Source organism: Cheilinus undulatus, linkage group 12 (assembly GCF_018320785.1).
Source record: "Cheilinus undulatus linkage group 12, ASM1832078v1, whole genome shotgun sequence".
NCBI classification, from domain to species: domain Eukaryota; kingdom Metazoa; phylum Chordata; class Actinopteri; order Labriformes; family Labridae; genus Cheilinus; species Cheilinus undulatus.
Genome location: NC_054876.1, coordinates 33,262,965 through 33,284,030, shown reverse-complemented (window position 1 = coordinate 33,284,030; position 21,066 = coordinate 33,262,965). Strand labels below are relative to the sequence as shown.

Sequence of the window (21,066 nt, the reverse complement as noted above, 5' to 3'; positions counted from 1 at the left end):
TTTTAATACAAAGCAGCTACATCTTTTAATCAAGAGACAAAGATTTTTTTTTGAGTGAACCCTACCATTATTAGATGGTACCATTTGTTTTTAACAAACCAGAAACAGCAGCTCAGTGTTGATGGCACTTTATCACACTCTTGCTCACAACATCCCTGCCTCTATGTGGCATATAAGGATGACCAAAATGGACCAAAAAGGAGAAATATTGGAGAAATAGTAACCAAAGAGTCACTGTTTTTACCATTAGCATCAAGCTAATGCATCATTATTCATGTTTGGATAGACGAACTTATATAGTAAAATAAATACAGTATGTTTATTTACAGTACTTCATTTCTTATCATCACATCGGACGTTATAACTGATTGTGTACTTCTGTTTAGTCTGCCATGTCTTGGTCAAGTCGTGGCACAAATGTATGGCTCTGTGATCTCCTAATCTGGCATACTGACCATCATAATAGATGATGTAATCTGACCTTGGCTAAACACAGACAGAATGTAACGTAGCTTGTGGAAATATTGCATTCACTGAAAAGGATCAAGCCGTCTTTATTAAGATCATCCACAATACAAACAGGAATGCTTTAAAAACAACACATCTCTACATCAAGAAAAAGCTGAATGCCAACAACACAGTGTAAGATCAGACACATGTAGTTGGCAGCACAGCATAATTTACAAAAAAACATAAAGACATTTATCTTAAAAGTGTGAGTGTAAAACAAAAATAAATACATGTAGTGGGACTTTCTATGTAGAGACAACAGGAGAGAAGTGCTGAGAAGCTGATGGGTGATGTTTGTGAAATGAAAAAAGTTAACAGATCAAAGTGCTAAAACAGAAGATCACTAAATTAAAAAAAAAATCATTTAGGCCACAATGATCGATATTTGATAAAAATTAAGCATGTCTAAATGACAAAAAAACCAAAAGGTGGTCTTTTGCGCAGTTGAGGGACTGAATAAAACGAAAAATATCTTGCATTTTATCAAAAGTTATACTCAAACGGTACTCTTGGTAAATGTTAAGTATAAAAAAAGAAGAAATAATATAAATATGTTAAACATGTAAGAATATTTTGCCAAATGGAAAAAATTAAGAAGGCTTCCAAGTCCACATTCATCAAATACTACAGTAAATCCAAAACAACAGTAGTTTTTACTGTAGTACAATGTCAGTGTTGCAGAAAAAAAAACCCAGCTCAGTAATTAATAATACTTAGCCGAGAAACATCAGCAGTAAGGCTCTTCTCTCCTCTTTGTCACTAATTAATGCCATTTAGTCCACACTCACTGAACACCATCTATTAAAATATACAGCTGGTGGATTTCTAGGTAGCACCATGTGATGGGGTTTACACTCAGGATGATTTAAGGACAATATACCATACAAAAAGGAAAGTCATAATAATGGCTCACTCACTGATGATAGTGAAGTTGCCTGTGATGTGGTGCATAAAAAGGGCTCTCTTTATCCTTTTTCAGACCCTTTCAGAGATTTTTCAGCAGTCTTATTCTGAAGGAGCTGCACTCATGCATGGGAATAAAAAGAGAAGTCAGAGGATTTGGGGGAATGCGGAGGACTGATGCCTCCTTCCTTTCACAGTCTTTCCTCTCTCTTGTTCTCTTTTTTTCTTCCACATTTCATTTTCCTCCTTGATAGACCTGTTTCTGCAGCATCAGTTCATCTTGACGGGATTTTTGGATATGGATGTAGCAGTCTGTTTGTGTGCACGCTATAACATCAATCAATATGTTAGATGTGAAATTTTGAAAATTGCAAGAGGCCTTTTCAACATATTTTACTGAATATTTCCCAGTAAAATGCTTCTTCATCCTTTTTTCATATTTCTCTGCAGTCAGAGTCGTCTACACGTAAGCCTCAGGGATGTCGGTGCCATTGATTTTGATGTAGATCTTAGCGTCGTTCTCCTTTTCCTCCTGCTGCTTAGTGAGGGTCCGTCTGTACCAGACCAGGTAGAGAGGCAGCAGGAAGCCCAGCATGCTGAGAGCCAGGAGACCAATATTGACCTGGGGGGGGGACGACACACACCATAATTAGACCTGCCTGAGGGTCAAATGCATAATTGTGTTTTAATTTTTACGTGTTTATTTGTTTGTATTCATACCCAGAAAGGGTCTCCCTGCAGGGGTCCCATCATGGCCAGGAACAGGGGCTGCTGCAGGAGAGCAAACACAGCACTGACTAAAGACTGCATGCCTGTGAGGCTGCCGAACTGTGAAGATGGATACCTGGAGGGACAAAAGTGAAAAGTTCAGATTTAAATGTAGAATGAAGAAGACAATGAGTGTTTGTGGGTGTCAAAAAATGCAAAGTGAGACTTACACAGCAGCATACAGGCCGCCAACAGCAGAGTGGATGAATCCTCTCACCACAGTATGGAGAACAAAAGACACGATCTGAGGACGGATGAAAACAGAAGGGATCAATATCAATATTAATTTGGCTGAATCATTCAAACTGACTAAGAAGTATGGGACCAGGCTCTTTGTTAAATGAGAAGATACAGTTCGCATCAAGCTAGGCTGAGGCTTTTGATCTGTTGCAGGCTACAGTCAAAAAAAAAAAACCCAACATTATTGTCATTAATCTATACTCAGGACCCCATCATGACAAAGTGGAAACAGAATTTTAAAGAATGTGGCAAATAAATTAGAGATAAAATATATCCCATTGATTCAAGTATTCAGAACATTTGTGAAAAACACTTGAAATTTAGCTCAGATTCCTCCCATTCCTCTGGATCTTTACTGGGATGTTTCTACACCTTGATTGGAGTCTCCCTATGGTAAATTAATTCTTTTAGACCTGATTTGCAAAGGCACACACCTCTCAACAGAAGGCCTCACAGCTGACAATGCATATCAGAGCAAAAACCAAACCATGAGGTCAAAGGAACTGCCTGCAGAGCTCTGAGACAGGACTGTTGCAAGGCAAGTCCTAGTTGTGCCGAACTTTATCGAGGTCTCTGTGCAAATTTGTTGTAACCTTCCCTGGATCTGTGCCTTGCAACAATCCTGTCTCTGAGCTCTGCAAGCAGTTCCTTTGACCTCATGGTTTGTGTTTTTGCGCTGATACGCAGTGGCTGTGTCTGAAACCACACAATCAATCCCTACTCCCTATCCACTCTATAGTGAGCAGCAAATAGTGGACTCAACTGCAAAACAAAAACATGATTTCAGGCACTATTCCGGCTGCGGGAAATGACGTCATCGCCATCTCACAATTAAAACGTTTAGCAACAACGGCTTGTAGATTTCCATGACAACAGCTGAGGAAATTAATGATAGAATTTCACTGAAAACTGATACTAAAAAAACAAAAAAATAAAAATACTTATAGATAAAAAAGTGTAGTCTCTAGTGGTAAAATAGTACACATTTTTGTGTGTATTATCACTGATTTTTGCATTAAGATGATGGTCACATGTCTTGTAATCCTCATTGGGGGAAAAGTTACTCTGTTTTGAATCCTTAACATTTTCTTACAGATTCAATACTTTGGTTAAAACCAGCAAACAAAAAAAGCTTTAAAAACATTTTTATTTGTGTACCTGTGCTCCTCTTGTTCGTCTGTTATGTTTGAGAGCAGCAACAGCTCCGTGAGGCATGATGGTTAATATTGTTGGGCTAGTGACCATTGGTTGTTCACTACTTTTCATAATGCATTATGGGAAAGAGTGAGTGCACTATATAGTGAATAACAATGCTCACTCAGAATTCGGACACCACTACAAAATTCACTATATAGTGAAGGATATGGGAGTGATTTTGGACACAGCCATTGTCAGCTGTGAAGCCTTCTATAGAGGGGTGTTTGCCTTTCCAAATTATGTCCAATCAATTAAATTTAACACAGGTGGACTTAGATAAAGGTGTAGAAACATCTCAGTAAATATCAGGCACCAGGCTGAAATATAACCAAACTGAAAAGTGAAGAGGGTCTGAATACTTTCTGAATGCACTGTATATCAAAGATTGGCTGGTGGGGCTTTGTTTGCACTGAAGTCATTAAAATTAGCATATACTGTATTTTGCCTATTAAATGAAAGCTAGAAGTGTCAAAACAGCAAGAATGACTTTGTTTAAAAGTAACAAAATTCTTCTGGTCTCATGTCTTCATTTATAAAAGAATATGCTTGTTTAAAGCCATTTGGAGCATGTTTCTTTAACATGTTATGTCTTTTTGTACTGGCTATGTTCAAAGTAACTTAGCCACTGCATCTTGATTGTTTTCACTGTTAAACTTTATGCTATGTTAAGCTAGCTTGAACGCTAGCCCAAGTTAGCATAGCTGCATCACTATTAGCTGTTACATAAGCATATGTTTGAACAAAAAAAAATAAGACTGAAAATATAAAGTTTATATAAAGAGCTTGATTTCCTGCCAAAGTACTAATGCCAAAGTAAACTAGATTTAAAACTGGATTCACAAAAACCTTAGTAGCCTATACATGTTTTTCCCAGAAGGTGAATTTGCTTATAAGTTGTTATGTTCCTGGGTCACACTAGGCTATTGTGTAGAAGTGGACCACTCACCTGCAGGGGGAGATTTGGCACCAAGCAGGTGATCCCAAATCCAACTAAGAGGATGTTTGTGAGTAGGAAGGCTCGCAGGGCATTGGTCACCTTCTGAGTCTTTTTGTCTCTGCGCTTTTTCTTTGGTTCCCCCCTAGTCGTCAGAAAGAAGAGATTGAATGTTTAGGCAGTGACATCAGATTTATTTCTTGGTATTGCACTTAAAAAAATCTACTTTACGGTAATGTCTGGGCCCCTGAATGAACAGTGGCTTGTGAAGTATAAAGGAGAACTCAAGCTTGACTCACTTGCCACAGGGCTCCTTCTCCTCTCCGTCATCGCAGTCCTTCAGCTTCCAGTCCATGATCTGACCGATCACGGGGGTGGTCATCAGGCAGAGCAGCTGCAGCACGCCAAAGATGGAGGAGTACAGACCCACTGAGAGAGGGATTAGAATGAGTAAAGAGAGGGTTATCAAAAGGTGTCATAAACAAAATAAAATATTAAATGATATCAGAGCAGGGTTAGAGGGTAGGTTAAAAAGATAAGATGGAGATTTAAGGTCTTTTTTCTACATAGTTAATGACTATGATGGTACAGGTTATTATTAGTCCTACAGGCGGCAGATCTATATTCACTCAAACAAGAATGGATAAGAAACTAGCTCTGTATGAGTCGATTTGACTCCATTATGAGGAGATTAATGACCTGGGGAGAAAGGATAAATGAAAAGTGAATTATGTGAAGTTCCTGTGAGAGCGAGCTCTAGGGCCAGAGTTAGTTAATGAGCAACAAAGGGTATTTGCTAGTTATTGACAACAAGGTCAAATAATGAAATAACAACACTAAGCAAGGAAGGAAAACTACACAAGACCAGATAGTGTTGTAAGCTTTAAAGTGTTCAATCTAGGACTACAACTAACTACGACTAGGTCTTACCAACTTCCATTTTCTCCACTGAAAGTCAAATTAAAACCAAGTAAGTTCAGCTGCTTTCAAATGATAGATCAAGGTAACAGAACAGTGTATTTATAAGACAGTGATTCAAGCAGAATACATTCAAACATAAGAACACAGTTGGATAAAAGGTAGGCTGTAAGACATACCGGTGTTAAGGTCTCCATCAGTGAGTGCCTCCAGGACGCTGTTCATCGCTCCCATGTAGAATAATAGACGAAGCTGAGTGATGGACATGGTGACAAGACTGAGCAGGAAGACCGGTGTGGTGATGGTTTTAAAGAACGACGGGGCTGCAGAGGTAAAACAGATTTGATTATGTGTACGAAAATAAAACATCACTTTAAGACTGAGAGTGCATGGTTGTACTTCTTACTCTCGTTTTGAGGCTTGCAGTCCATCTCCAGGTCCATGGTGGACAGGCAGAGCTTGTGTCCTTCCTTGGTAGCCAGCTCCTTCTGCTTCAGGCTGTTGCCCACACTAAGACGCTGGCCAACTGTGGTCACTTGGCGGTAAAACTGCTTCCCTGTGATTTTATGGTCAAAGCCCAACCAGCTGAACTTGATCTTCACACTGAGAAAACCAGAGAAGGAGAAACTGATTTAATGGAGGAAGTGAAATGGAGATCAGGGAGAGTGATAACTAAAGAAGGATGCCACGGAGTATGAAAAAATGATCTACAGAAAGAGAAGCCATCCTGATTTTACAAGACTTGCACAGTCAACTTGTGAGGTTTTTTTAGCAAAACAAGCAGATCAAAAGTGATTTAATTCAAAGGTATTTACCACAGGGGTGACTTTCATTTACAAGTGCAACACTCAGCAGATAGACTTTAACCTGGCAACATTACTCGGCACATTTTTTTCATGTATTACATAAGCGATGATAATAACCAAACCCTATACTTTGGAACAAACAGGACACTGCTGATACTACATTCCAGAGAGTTATCGTTCACTTTCACATGTCGGATTTTATCTGTGTGCAAGTATCTGTGGTACTCACGTGTAGTCCATGTCCTCGGGTCCTGGGAACGGTTCCAGCGGCCAGTTGAAGAAGCAGTTCAGAAACACGAGGCCTGCACAGGCAGCCCACACAACCAGGATAGTGATGAAAGGTATGCCTAAGTCATAGATCACCTGTGGATACAGAAAAAACATATGGCAGGTAAATACAAAACAGGAGCTAAAGCAAACACACACATGGGCAAAAAGAGCTTGTCAAATCTTTTAAATATGTTAGCTGAATTGATTCAAATGCTTCTGGATTAAGGTTTTCAACAGAAGAACAAATATCTTGAAAAGATTTCTGCACTCCTAAATGTGTGACGGTAAATCAGAGGATATGGCTTACAAAAACGCAAGAAAGATCCCGCACCCGGTCTTGTTGCTGATATTTACTGAAAACAAGGTTTCATTTTAACTGATCTTCATCAGGTACAACTGTATAGTTAAAGACCGAGGCAGTCTCTTTGTTTGTATACTGAACTGTGAAGATTACCTTCATTCAATAATTACAGAAGTTTAGGTATAATCCAGGAGTTTGGCACACAATTTAGGAGAAAAGAACGGTGTTTCTCAGCTGGTGAGTCGCAAATTTTGCAGAGAAAAATAAGTGTGGCATAATGTAAGAAAGCCCTAGGAGGACACAAATCCATATAGTTTCTTTTACTTCATTTTGCCATAAAAACAAATAAATTCTGGTTGTTTATCACAACCCTGACTTATTTTCATGAAACCACTAGATGATGAAGATGTTTTTTCTTGGGAATCTTTAGAACACAACCAATATTTGGAATTTATCACATGGAATTTAGCAAAAAAATAGAATTCATGCATGTTTAGTTCAATCTTAAGTCCAAACAGCAGCATTTTCATCAACAAATTTAAGTTGTTGGAAATTTGGGACAGCACTGCTAATTTTTGAGGTGTTGATGGGTCTTAAAATCCTTCCAGATCCTACCTGTCTAATAGAAAGTTTTGTGTTTCTGTTGTGTTGGTCAGACGGTGTGCGTCAGGGGTCAATCTTAGGACCAGTTTCATTTCTTTATCCATGCTCCCCTTATGTCACATCCTATGAACACATTTTTTTCTATCAATTTTATGCTAATAATATGAAGTTGTAGCTGTTCATGACATTCACAGACCCTGGCATGCTGGTTTCTGTAAACAACTGTTTATCTCAGAATAAGAGATGGATGCCTCAACTTTTTTTATAGTTGAATTCAAACAAGACCGAAGCAATTTTTATTGGATTGCAGCTCATAACAACAAAAATATAACTGCCATGTGTTGATTTTTAATCAATAGATTGACTTCAAATGTTACAGAACTCAGTTAGAACTAGGAATTATGTCCACATCACTCCTGTTTAAGTGTACTAACACTCACTCCTAGTATGTTTTAGAATTGATTTTAAGATTTTAGTGAACAGTTTTAAAACTCTGAATAGCCTTGCTCCTAGCTACATCTCTGACCTTCCAGTACCATATGAGCTGACACATACATTGAGATCCTCAGGCAAAGGTCTTCTGGTTGTTCCCAAAAATAAAAGGGGAGAAGTCATTAATAGTGAGGGGTCCAAAATTGTGGAACAATCTGCTCCAGGAAATCAGATCAGCTGGGTCAGTAATCTCTGTTAAATCTCTTCTAAATCTAAGAGCCTATCCTGATTTTAATTCATTTTTTTAACATGATTTTAATGTCTGTGTGTAATTCTAGTGTGTACACTTATGGATGATTTTTAGGTCTCAATACCTTTGACTCTCTTTAATCTTCATTTTGCTTATGATCTTATGACTGCCTATTTTCTGCATTTAAGTTTGATGCTTTATTGTTTCCTTGTAAAGTAACTTTGTCTTTTAAAAGGGGTTTATAAATAAAGGTTCTTTCATAATCTTGAGGCTAGACCAGTTCAGAACCACTGGTTTACAAAAACATTTCCACTTGTACATGATGAGTTTCCCGAATATTATTCCTTGCTGTGCTCACACATCAATTTTTAACAAATTTTAAGCCAATAAAAGTGTCAAAAAGATGCTGAGTATTACCATTCAGTGTTGAATTATTCAAAAAGGATTTTTTTTTTTAATCACCAAAAAAAGTGATGATTTTGGAGATATGAGGTTTTGGCCTGATGTAAGCGACATGCTTCTCACTCTGAAAATTTCTAGATGTTTTATTAATATTTCAGGAAACATCCTAGAGTCTGTTGCATGTATAAAATGGGCTACAAAGTTTAAGTGGATATGACTGGTTGTTTCAGCTTGTGTTACCTTAACACCAGGGAAGGTGACAGCAGAGGAGGCATATGAGCCGATCATCAGGGCAATGAAGGTCGAACGAAGGTTTCCGAACATGGTAGGAAGCTGGAGGGAAAAAGAGATATTTTACCTATTAAAGCATTTAAGCAAACTTGTTTCTATGTAAAAGGTTAGGCCATCTGTAGCCGAGTTCCTGGTGAACTCAGCTGCTCTGTGCCTGAGGCCCAGGACAGATTGGGGACACTCTGAGGACTGACATCGAGGTTAAAGTGGACTGTAGGAACCAATTAGCAGGCAGGAACAGTGTGACAGAAAGAACATCAAGGAAGTTTAACGGACACAAAGTGACACCACATGCAGCTGTCCGACGTAGGACATGAACTCAGCACTGACGAGTTCACTACAGCTGGAGGTGACGGAGGTGAGGTCAAGTTTTTTTTTCTCCCTCTTTACTCCCGTTTTGGGACAAAGAACAGAGAACTGAGAGAAAAAAAGACACTGGGTGGCAAAATATCCAAAACACAAAGGCGTTCAAAGGCTGTTCTGCTTTCAAGGGGCTGAGCAACAACAAGCAAACTCAATTATGTAAGACTGTGGAAGCTGGGGAAGAGGTAGGCTACATGTTTGTGTGTTTAAATTGAGAAAGAATGCATAATGAAGTAGCCAAGTTACAGCAGGAAGTAAAATTTTTCGACTATCTCCTGGAAAAAACAAAGGATGAAATAGTAGCTGTCGGACCAACATGAAATAACAAGGTGACCCGACAGTCGACAAGGGCACAGAGCCAACAGCGGCCGCTGAGGTATTACCCAACAGGCCTCAGCTGAGAATAAACGCCTGTAGGTCTGAGGTGGGGTTGTAATTAAGGAGTGAAGGAGCTGCATAGAGTGTAATGATTAACCCAACGCTGAGGCTTTTAGTATAGTGTATATGGTTGTGAGGGACATGGTATTAAAGGTGGTGTACCAGAAAAGCAGTAAATTCAACATAAGATTTAGCATACCTCACAATAAATGTCTATGTTGGTATAGAAAAGGGAGTTTAATTGGGTGATTTATTGGTTTAGAGCCTCTTTCTAGTGAACAGCATCACCATGGTACAGCCCTGGACTGCAGGCTGAGCTGGTGGGGAGAAAAGGCAACAAGAGGATGAAGAGCAGCAGGAAAATAAGAGTGATGGTGAGGGGCTGACCCTATGATCTCTGGGAAATCTCATAAAACTTCAGTTGTTTTTCTGCGTCAGTGTACCTGTTTTTACTTTCTTCAATGGGCAGACCACAAAGTTTATCAGTAATTCCTTCAATACTACTACAAATAAAAACTAGGTCTTTGCAGAAAAATCATGGCATGTATAAAACATGGCATTAGTCTCAGAAAAGTTTCCGATTTGTTTGTGAAAATGCTTTTTTGAAGTGTTTTACTGGAAATGCTATACAAACTTATCAACTGACCTACACATTTTAACAACTACATTTAAGACTTTTTAAGACCTGAAATGAGAAAATTAATACCGCTTTTTACGCAGCAAACAGTCAAAAATGAAAGCACCAGACCAGAGTAGAGTTTTAATGCACTCTTTATAAAATCTTAGATGGTAAAGGGCAAAGAGATCTTTGGTCATAAATGCCAAAATTTAATGATTTCTGGCCAACCTAACGCCTCTGCTCTACATTGTATGGTGTTATTTTTCATGACACACTGTCAGATGTGCTGAGCTGATATAAAACATTTTCATTATTAAAAAGGAGATTTACACTTTATGTCAGGGGGATCTGTCAAAATAAGAGGGGGTCTGTATACACCTTAAGTAGGCAGTTTGGTAGGCTTGAGAACAAACATATACATAAAAACAATGATTTAAATCGTGTACAGGCGGCCACAAAACAATGACTTGACAGAGACAAAAGTGCGATCTAAAATGTAAGACTTCTTACAATTAAGACTTTCTAAGACTTTTCAAGGATCCAAGGGAAGTCTGTTTCATGAAATTGTAATGTGTGTGTTGTAAAAGTTAATCTGCAGTGCAGTTTTAGCCAATAAAAAAAATCAGCTGTTGGTACCGTATTTATTCCTCAAACCAGGTTGGAAGCACGTTAAATTCTGCTGTAAACAAGGATACTTTATTTGGGCCCTATTGGGCACTTCTTTGGTTTTAGAATCAGCCTCAAGTGGACACTTGGGGAACTGCAGTTTTCAAACTAACCCATAGGCTACATGCCTGATAATATATATCTTAGCTTCAGTTTTAAAGACCTAAAAAGAAGATGTCAGTATTCACAATTTGAAGGACTTATAAAGGCACACATGCAATGCACTTAAAGCAGGGGTGTCCATCTATAAGGGCCAAATGTGGGCTTCGGTTCATTTTAATTAGCTCCTAGCAAATTCTAAAAATAAAATGTAGCATGTTCCATATTAGAATGTGAAGACTGTGCTTGTTTTACTTAGTTTTAGAACTGAGTGGTGCTACCATACTAATTTTTTAAAGCAACATTTTGACAAGAGGTATTTCATTTAGTTTTATGTAGGCCTGGGGAATTAATCACAAATTAGATTAAATTGCAATATGGCCAGCTGCAATTTTCAAATCACAGAAGTTGCAATATTTTTTAATCTTGAATGGTCAAAATAGCAGTTTAATAAATTCATTTTTTGCAGCAGCTTTACAAGCTTAACCTCCTCCACCCCAGCTGCCTCCTTTATAGCTTAAGGCTTGTTGCATCTTCATATTCAGATTCATGCTACTATGGAATAATTGCTTCTGAAATAATTTCATTTTTTCAATACTTATTGTCATTTTTTTAACCAATCAATATGGGGGTTTCTAGCCATGTGCTCCCCAGAAAGTCAAAGCATGCTGCTTGAGTAACTCAGGTAGCATCTTTAGAGCAGAGCCTCCTCTGCCAAGTAAAAATGTAGGCTACATCCATTTTGCAATGAAATGGTTAAATGCATGATGAGTGTTCCTGACTGAATGTAGGTTATAATATTGATTTATTGCTTGAATTTGTTGAAAAGTGCATAAGTTGAGTGATCTAATAATAATCACATATTAAATTGCAATATCAGGGAAAAAAATCACAATTAGATTATTTTTGCAAATTGTTCAGCCCTAGTTTTATGTGACTAATCTAAAGCATTGCTGTAACCAAAATCAGAAAGATATCTTGATTTATCACACACTGATGGATTATGGCTATTAATAACAGAAAGTACAATAACAAACTACTTGGCCAATATTAAATTTAAAATTTTTAGGTGGCCACTGGGTTGGCCAGTTGAATGTCTTTGGTGGCCATGGTCTTCTCCTGTCTATGCTCTTGTTTGTGTGAAATGTTTAGGCACTAAACAGCTCAAAGGCCAGAAGAAAGGTGCAACAATAATCCTGCTAAAGCACATTTATTCATGCAAGTAAACGTGATATAAATGGTTTTGTTTCTCTCCTTATGCCAATCAATCCCCCCCTCCTCCCTCTATCCAAAAACTGAGGTCAGTTGTCTGCAAAAACAGAGAGCTGAGTGAGAAGCCCCCCAAATAAACTCCAAAACAAAGTACCAGACAAGAGGGGAGGGTGAGCAGGCAAGGGGCCAGAAAACTAATATAGGAGAGCAGCAACAGAAACAAAGACCTATGATGAAAGAAACTATGAATCTGGACAAACAAAGAGCTCTGAGAAACAAACACTTACCGTGAGAGAGGTGAAGGTCATGCACATGCCCCCAAAGCCGTTAAAAGTCAGGGCGATGAAAATTAGGACGGAAAGTTCTGAAAATGACACAACATGTAAGCCAAGAAAATATGCAAACAACTATTGAACATTGCAAAAGGTGGAAAAGATGAGTAGCTCACCATTAGGCTGGTAGGCTCCATAAGCAATGAGTAGACAGGACAATCCAAAACAAGTGCTGAAAGGAGATAAAGATGTCAACAATCACAAGAAACAAAGTAATGCCATTTCTGCTTCCTAAAGGTTTGTAAGATGTCTTTCTTGTAAAGTTAATTTCTCTCTTCCTTTGCCTACCTTCCCAGGAGTCGCAGCTTGCGAGGCCCATATTTGTCCATGACGATCCCCAGAGGCAGCGTGATGGCAGAGAGCAGGAAGGAGCCCACAGTGAACGCCAGGTTCAGCATCTCATCCTGCTCTTTGCAGATCAGCCAGCCATTCATTGTCAGGGGCAGGTCCATGGGGACCAGTGGCCTCATCTCCACACCATCTCCAAGACCAACCACACCGCCCTCACTCTCGTAGAACTCGGTGTATTCAGATTCCTGGGGTTCAAGGGGCTGGGACAGATTGAAGCTGGTGCTGTTACCTGGGATCAAAAAGAAGGGAAATGGAAAACAAAGAGTTAGACATTTGGATAGAAAAGTAGTCCGACTGATGGATTTGTCAGGTCCATCAGTGTAAATAACCACATGTTTGTGAAGAAGAATGAGTCCAAGCATCTGTCTTGCAAGTGGTTTAGCATTCAAAGAGCTGTGGTTTCTTGTCATACTGATGAAATATCAAGATGGCAGTTCTGCTTATTCACAGGATCCTGATACATCAACACATAGTGGCTACTTGTGCAGTCAACACGTGCAGGGTGGGCTGTATGAAAAATTGTACAAACTGGTATCACCATATAAGAGGCAGGGGCAGACAAATGCATTTCTGCCTACCATGCAAAGAAGACAGTGGTACTTTATTTAACCTTGGAGAGGCATAAAGTCTACATGAGCATGAAGAAATAAAGAAAAATAAGCAGACAGAAGATACATGATGAACAGGTGAAGTGCATTATAAATACAGTACTGGCTTACAATAAAGTATATACAGAGAGAAATGGGAATAGATAAGAAATAAAGCAAGTAAAACAATGAAGTGAACCAACACACGCATTTTGGATTGTTAAGACATATAACTGCCAAGAATATAACACAATAATATGAACCTGACTTTAATTTCATACTATAATGAGTAAAAAGAGAGAAAATTTAAAAATACAAGCAGAATTGACAGGCTGTATCTTTGGCTCCAAAGCTGGAGTCCTAGGACCCAAGGGAAAGCCATGAGACCACAGTCATTCAAAATTGAGTGAAAGTAAGGAATGTTTACAGTTTTGATAGTGATGGATCTTTCCCATGGGAAACGTTTTGAACCACTGGAGTTAATTGGCAGCAGCATTTTATGGCCTTTTTTTGCTCATGCACAGTTTGTCCGCAAAGTGTTTTGGATTTTGCTGCCTGACACTTCTGTGGTTTCAGTCTCCCGATGTCTTTATAATCACGGGAGGAAAGTATGTCTATAGCATCCCTGTGTGAAACACAATGACGCCCTTCAGAACAAAGTGCCAAAGTCTTTCACAGGAAACTAGATCACACACTCCGGGGGCAAAGCCTCAGGGAGCAGCAGGGTGGTTTGTATCTGCACGTGCACATGATGCACATTGACATTTGGAAGATGTGGTTGAACTATTTGTACAATGCAGGCTTAGTTTCCCAAATTTTTAAGGTGCTTTCAGGCAATGAGTGTAACAATGAAATAATCTGTTATTTTATTGATTGTTGGCAAGAAAAAATCAACTCCCAAGTCATGAAAAAAAGCTGCCATGAGCAAAAGAGAAGGCACTACCTGATGTGATGTGTTCAGTTTGACTTAAGTATTTGGTAAAGACAAAAAAACAACACTTAAATTGTGTACTAAGAAATTGTATTTTTGATCCAGCTTCATCAAAACAGATATTAATACTATAATTAAAATTTTACTTTGAATCTTTATAAATCTGGTATCATGACAAGCCAATTGCAGGGATGCATCATCAAATTAATAAGGGATCCATGCGAGAACTGGAAATGACATAGTGACAGAGCTTCAGGGTGGACTTGCATACATGGGGAGCAACCTAAGCGCCAAGTGTTAAATTTCATTTTCTATGATACAAATTATATTGTATATGAAATAAAATATAAGCATTGTTGAATAATAAGCTTACTCCGACAATCATCTGGTCCCTATCATGTATAAGTGAACTCAATTTTTAACCTCAAGAGTCCAACCCATTGTGAGCCATCACTCAGCCTGTGTGACTCCTCTTCTATGGTGACTTGGACCCGTTGAACTACAAATAAACGATCTTTAAACCATCTGGCTGATATCTCTGCTGCATGTGCACAAACCTTAACCTTCAAAGCATCGACATTATCGTTTTCATCTTCCATTTTTCAACCATCAGTCTGTTCATCACTTTACTATCAGTGTGTCCTTTATCTGTGGACTTTACACTTCAATATTACAGTAATAAACTGTGCTGGACGTCTCTGACCTTCTGTCACATGTGTGAAAAGAGCTGAGCTGATGCTGTCCCTCTTATGTCACCAGGCCAAGATAAGACGGGGTGTGGGTGTGCTACAAGATGTCACAAACAGCGGTGGATCTTCTTTTGTTGATTCTGTGATTGGTGTTAACCCCTAGCATTAGGGATACTGAAGACAAAATGCAGCTGACTCTAAGATTAATTTTCTCTGTATATACCATGTTTTTCAGAATTTGTATTTATTTCAGTTAATTGTTATTGTATGTTATTTTAAGTTTCAAAGAAAAAAGGGTTAGATGGGCTTCCTGTGATGCAAATGAGAAAAATGCACCTTAACATCATAGCAAAGCAAACCAGGCTTTTTGAATGGGATGGCCCATACTAGGCAGTAACCTTACTTATATTTGGGCAGCCTACAGTTTTTACAGGTGTTATATTCTTGAACATGTACTTAAACACACCTCAGGGCTACACTCATATAGATATCTTTATCTGGTGTCTGTGTAGATACCAAGCCTCTGTACTCGTGCTGTTGCTCATAAAAGATTACAGATACTGTACCCAATTCATATTACAGCATGATGTTAGCTTATTATTTCAGGAGATGGTTGAAGGAGCCATGTACATAGGTAAGGGATATTTTAACATAAATCAAGAAAAGTAGAGCAATGTGCAAACTTTGCACTGCTGAATTGTCAAAATGAGGGGTGAGGAACATGTAATAAAACAAAACTGTCATAGTCATTCTAGGACTTTAAAAGGTTTTATCTGCAGTTTTGTCTGCAGTTTTTACCACCAGTTATTTTAAGTAACACAACCCAAGTGGTAATATCTTATTTCTGTGTTTCTTAATGGCCTATAGCAGGATGTGTGGCTAAAAAAAAATAAGAAAGCACCACATTGAAATGCAAACAAAGATGGCGGCCTGCTGCAATTACTGATTTTGCCATTTATGAGGCATGTAACCAATCATAGTTTAGAATTACAGGGTGACCAATCATATTTGCCATCTGCTGGACAGTATCCCCACTCAGGCTTACAAAGCTAGAGTCATGCAAAAATTAGTGGCAAATGACTAAAACTATACAGCTACTAAAGATACTTTAACATGTGTAAAAGAGGCTGTGTGTTGCGTATATGAATATGGTGTGTCTTAAGATTTTGGCTTGATTTAAGGTGGGCAAATAGAGTGTGAAAACCGTTGTCCTACAGGACAAGATGCATAAGATTGTTTACTGTGTAAACTCTTACCTACAAGATAAGATAAAATACTACGGTGCAAAAATGAAAGGAAGTGTGATAAAACTTCAATTATTTACATGTTCTGTGTATATCTAAATTGTGTGAAGATTTCAACCCTTTATTTCTTAAACTGATAATAAATCATATTGTCCCACTAGATTGGCCCCAATTTATCTGACTGCTTCAAAAGGCATGAAAGAATGCCCAGGACTTCATCCAATATGTAGAAGGACACATGCTGAGTGAGTAGTACTGTTTATTATTATTTATCAAGGTGAATCCAGACTTTTTCAGTTTAGTTATTACAAGAGCTTATATGATGATAAACACATGATCTAATTATAATATAGCAATCAACTGGGCAGCACTGTAAAGCTTCCTTGCAGACAGCTACTGTTTCAGGCCTCCAGCTTAGTGCCCTTTGATAAGTGGGGCCTCTACAGTAAAGGCAGTGTCAGCTGAGGTCCAAAGTATGACCTGGCCTGATTCCTCACCCGTCCCCTATGCTTGCTCTCTTCTGTGTGAACTGACACAGCTTACTGTGTGAGGTTATTCTACTTTAGTCAAACTGTTGAAAGAGGTTGATGTTTCTTCAGATTGTTTCTTCTATTTTTGATCAGTCTGCTGCCCTGTTGAGAGTAAAACTGGAGCATTTTGACTCTTCAACTTTGAACCTCATTACCAACCTAACTGTGCTGGTTTTATCTCCCAAGTCCATAAAAGCCTCTAATAAACCCTGAACATTTATTCTTCCTGGACTATGGAAGAGACAGAAGGGCACTGATATTACATAATTTTAATCAAACTTTGCAGGACAAAAGGAAAAACATCCTGAAAACTTTTTATATGCGATGCAGTGATTTTAAGTGGTTGTGTTAATTGTGTCAGATGATGAATGTGACTTAACTTGCAATTATCTTATTATGTGCACAGAAAACAGGTTGTGACCCACCTTCCTCGTTGCAGAGGTATGAGTAGAAGCCCTCTGACTTCAGCATGATAAGGAGTGATCCCCATCCCAGAAGCACGGCTGAGAAGAGCAGATTCTCAATGATGGCAGTCACTGCCATCCACCAGCGCCGGGCAAATGCTGTGGCCAGGGTTGGAGCCATGGTGGAAGGAGAGAAATAAAGTGGAGAGAAACCAGAGAGAAGGGAACAGAGCAAGCTGGAAGCAGAGAGAGGCTCCCTGACTGACGCTCAGGATGAACAATCACTGGTCACTTATCTGTGGAGACAAGGGTGAGAGAGGAAGGGGAGGTTTTACAGTTAGGCTATCAGTGATGTAACAGCAGGACGATCACAAGATAAAACATTTAACTTTGAACTGAGTAAAAGATAAATTACACTAAATATGATACCTCTGGTTTTCACACATGCTGTGGTTGCACCAAACCCCCAAATCCCACTTTTATTAGACACAAATGGGAGCTAAATAACTAATAGAAGCAACAGATGGAGAATTATTAACAGTCCTGCTGGTGCAAAGATCATTACATCACTCTGCTGCCTGGGACAAAGATCTTACATCACATTACAGGCACTAATAACCAAGAAGCATCCGTCACAGAGGTTCTGCTGTTCACTGAAAATGGCTAACTGGTCCAAACTGGACTCAGGAGAGACAAAATAGGCCTCCCTCCCACCCCCCCTCTCAAGCCCTCTCAGACTCATCCAACCGAGACTTTCCTCTGCAATTACTGTGCTGCATCCAAAACAAAAAAGGAGATGCCAGACAAACAATAAACAAATCTGCTCACGCAGTCAGCCTCACTCTCTCTAACAGACATATACACACGAACACAACACTGCACATACACCCACACACAATCTGTTTGTTCATTAAAAGTTGTTGCAGAGTTACATGGACATCCCATGGAAACAAACAAGTGAGCAGTCTAGATTTTGCATCAATGTGGTCCTAATTGATAGAAAAGGAAACAGATTCTCCTTTAACAGTCTTGAAGTGAACTAGAATTAAATTCAGTTGAGTCTAATGGTAATAATCCTCACCTTCCCAGATTGTCAGCAGCACCATCCAGCTTCAATCCTTGTTGTCCTCTGGATCAGATCAGTGAGAAGTTGTGTGAAAGCAGCCAGGTATATATACTCTGTCCTCGCAAGGCGCCCCCTATCGACTGATAACAGTATGACCACTGCATCTCAGCACCCAGGGCAATAATTTAAATAAAGCTAGCTCCTTTGACATTTTGCAACCTGCACTTTGTAGATTCAATTTAAATAAATACATTTTGATTTTGATAAAATAAATTCAGGTTTTATAAAAACTGATTGTGGTATGGGGGGTCAGAACACGGTCAAATGACCTGGCAGAATGGAATTAACCAGTCTATATAGTCTCGTTGGAAAACATGATTGACTTGTGCAGATAAGGATGTGTTATTGTCTAAATCAATAGTCTACCAGCAGAAGGCACAGTGAAGCCGGAATTGTTTCAACTATTGCCTAAATTAGCTGTTTACCGATCAGTAAGCTTGTGTTGTCTGCCTTGTTGTGTTTTTTGCTGGCAAAGTTGGCTAATTTCTAACAAAGCCAAAATTTGATATATACCTTAAATACCAGCCGTAAACCCGAGTGACTCGACTATTCATTCGCGTGATCTTAAATTCGCGATGACATATATTAACAGAAAAAAAGGCAAACAGGCTTTTTATCAGGACGTCTGTGCGATGACCGGTGTAACGATTTAATGAGTAACCGTGTTTACTGGAGACATGCATCATTGCGTCACTGGTTGACGTAGTTACTAAAATAATGCAAACAGAACGTGACTTTATGAGAGCTCATCCCTTATTTAATCATTATTTAATAACGCACTCATTTGTTATATATTTAATAAGAACAAAAAGTGCTCGTTACGACATATACCGAGTGTATGCAACGGTTTTGCTGCCAAACGCATTCAACTGAAAGTCGTCAGTTAACACGGTCACATTTGAAATCCTTACCGCATTTTTTAAAGATTTGACGTTAAAAATATAACTACGTGCCCAATGAATGAATGACTTTGAAAAATGGCTTGAAGTAGCATATTGGACGTTAAGATAAGACTTAAACCTGTGTCAACCAAAAATTCGACGACCGTTCGCCATGACTTTTGCAATTACCCTACAAGATATTGCACATGATGACACATTTGGTGTAACGGTAACCCCCCCCCCCCGCGCCTCAAGCTAACAATTCAACATGTAGCTACTCTCATTTTAAAAGCCTGCTAATCCGTTTTCTTTACGTGTTATTAAAATATTGTAAAGTAAGACTTTAGTCATTATTCGAAACCAGGGACTTTTTCCGGTTACAGTTTACCCACTCCCATCACTACTCAGAAACTGTGATCATTATGCTAATCGATCACTGAGTGACCAACAGTGATACCATCTACATAAACAATGATGTGGTAATTTGGGCTGTTACTGTGATCAATACAATGGATAAAAGGCTAAAAACAACGGCATTTGACATTAAAACGAAGGCATCTCCTAATCTGTCTGTTTATAGCCCAGACTTCTTGATGGGGCATTTCACCAATCAATCACTGGTTAGTGATTGTGGGGCTATCAGGAAGAGGATTTCCATTCTCCAAACACTAGGCTACTTCATATACTTGATTGTGTTTTATTCCCTTCACATTTTCTTATCAAAACATTGATCAGATCAGCGACCTCAACATACTCTACCATAGTAAGACTCTCAAAACAGGCTACTAAAATCTACCTGAAAATATGATGTTTACATTATCATTTATCACATTTTTGCGTTTTTATGCTGTTTCTGCTCAAATCCATTCAAAATTAACCTCATACAAAAGCAGTCAAACAATATATTCATGCAGGCAACTGATAATTAAAAATGGGGTCAGGGGCTACAAAAAAATGGAACTTCTGCTTTTGTTTTGAATGTATTTTTAATTTCTTCCACTGATTTCAGATCAGTAGGACCTGACGAGTTTTAAATCTTAGCCTTGTCTTTGAACAAAAAATTAGTTTTGACGAAATATGATGTCCACAAATCTCCTGAGGGTCTGGTTTCTGATAAAAAATAAAACACATGAGAGGTTTTAAAGCGTGTGATTTGGTTGTGTTGACCAGTTGGTCAGTTGTTGGGGGTCTTCAGTCAGTAAGACATGGGGTCAGTCACTGAAAGTTCTACATTTCTGACATTTTCCTTTCCAAAATCCATATTCCCTAAAATGTCAAAGAAATTACCCCAAATTTTAGCAAAAGTCTTAAACATATTTTCAAAGTATCTCAAAAAGTAACTAAATTTCCTCACTTTCTCCAAAATTTTCATTCAAACGTCATCATAACCATAAATATTCAAATAAGCATTTCTCAAACACTTCCATGTAAATTCCAGAAAATTTTCATGGGAGTTCTCCCAATTTTTAAAGCAAATCCCTCTTAATATGTCTAATCAGATTACCCCGAATTTATAAATTCATTTAATGTAAATGAAGTAAAATTCCCCCAAACATCCAAATTCCCTTAAATTTCCATGAAATGTTTGAAAATCTTGAAGCAAATTTACTCCCAAAAATCTAATTAAGTTCCAAAAAATAACCAATAATTTTCCCCACATTTACACAAAAGCATCCAGATCCAGTAGGAAGTTTGATAAAGTGTGATTGATTTGACAAAGCAAGTTAACCTGTGGACTGTTTTATGTGCTGCTTGTTTATCAAATTGACTTAACGCCCCCTTGTGGTGATTCTTGAGACTGCAGTTGAGAAATATGACATCACTTTAAC

At 38.5% G+C, this 21,066-nt stretch overlaps 1 protein-coding gene across 1 annotated transcript; it reads right to left on the bottom strand.

The window, feature by feature from the left end:
* Positions 1-553: 553 nt before the first annotated feature.
* On the bottom strand, positions 554-18,362 carry slc43a2b (solute carrier family 43 member 2b). Its single transcript, XM_041801434.1, has 14 exons — positions 18,312-18,362; positions 17,252-17,526; positions 12,783-13,074; positions 12,611-12,666; positions 12,450-12,526; positions 8,775-8,867; positions 6,506-6,639; positions 5,877-6,073; positions 5,650-5,793; positions 4,852-4,981; positions 4,565-4,697; positions 2,352-2,425; positions 2,134-2,257; positions 554-2,035 (listed from the first exon to the last, which is right to left on the bottom strand). The coding sequence occupies exons 2-14, from the start codon at positions 17,409-17,411 to the stop codon at positions 1,874-1,876; spliced, it is 1,776 nt and encodes a 591-aa protein (XP_041657368.1). The 5' UTR covers positions 17,412-17,526; positions 18,312-18,362; the 3' UTR covers positions 554-1,873.
* Positions 18,363-21,066: the final 2,704 nt, after the last annotated feature.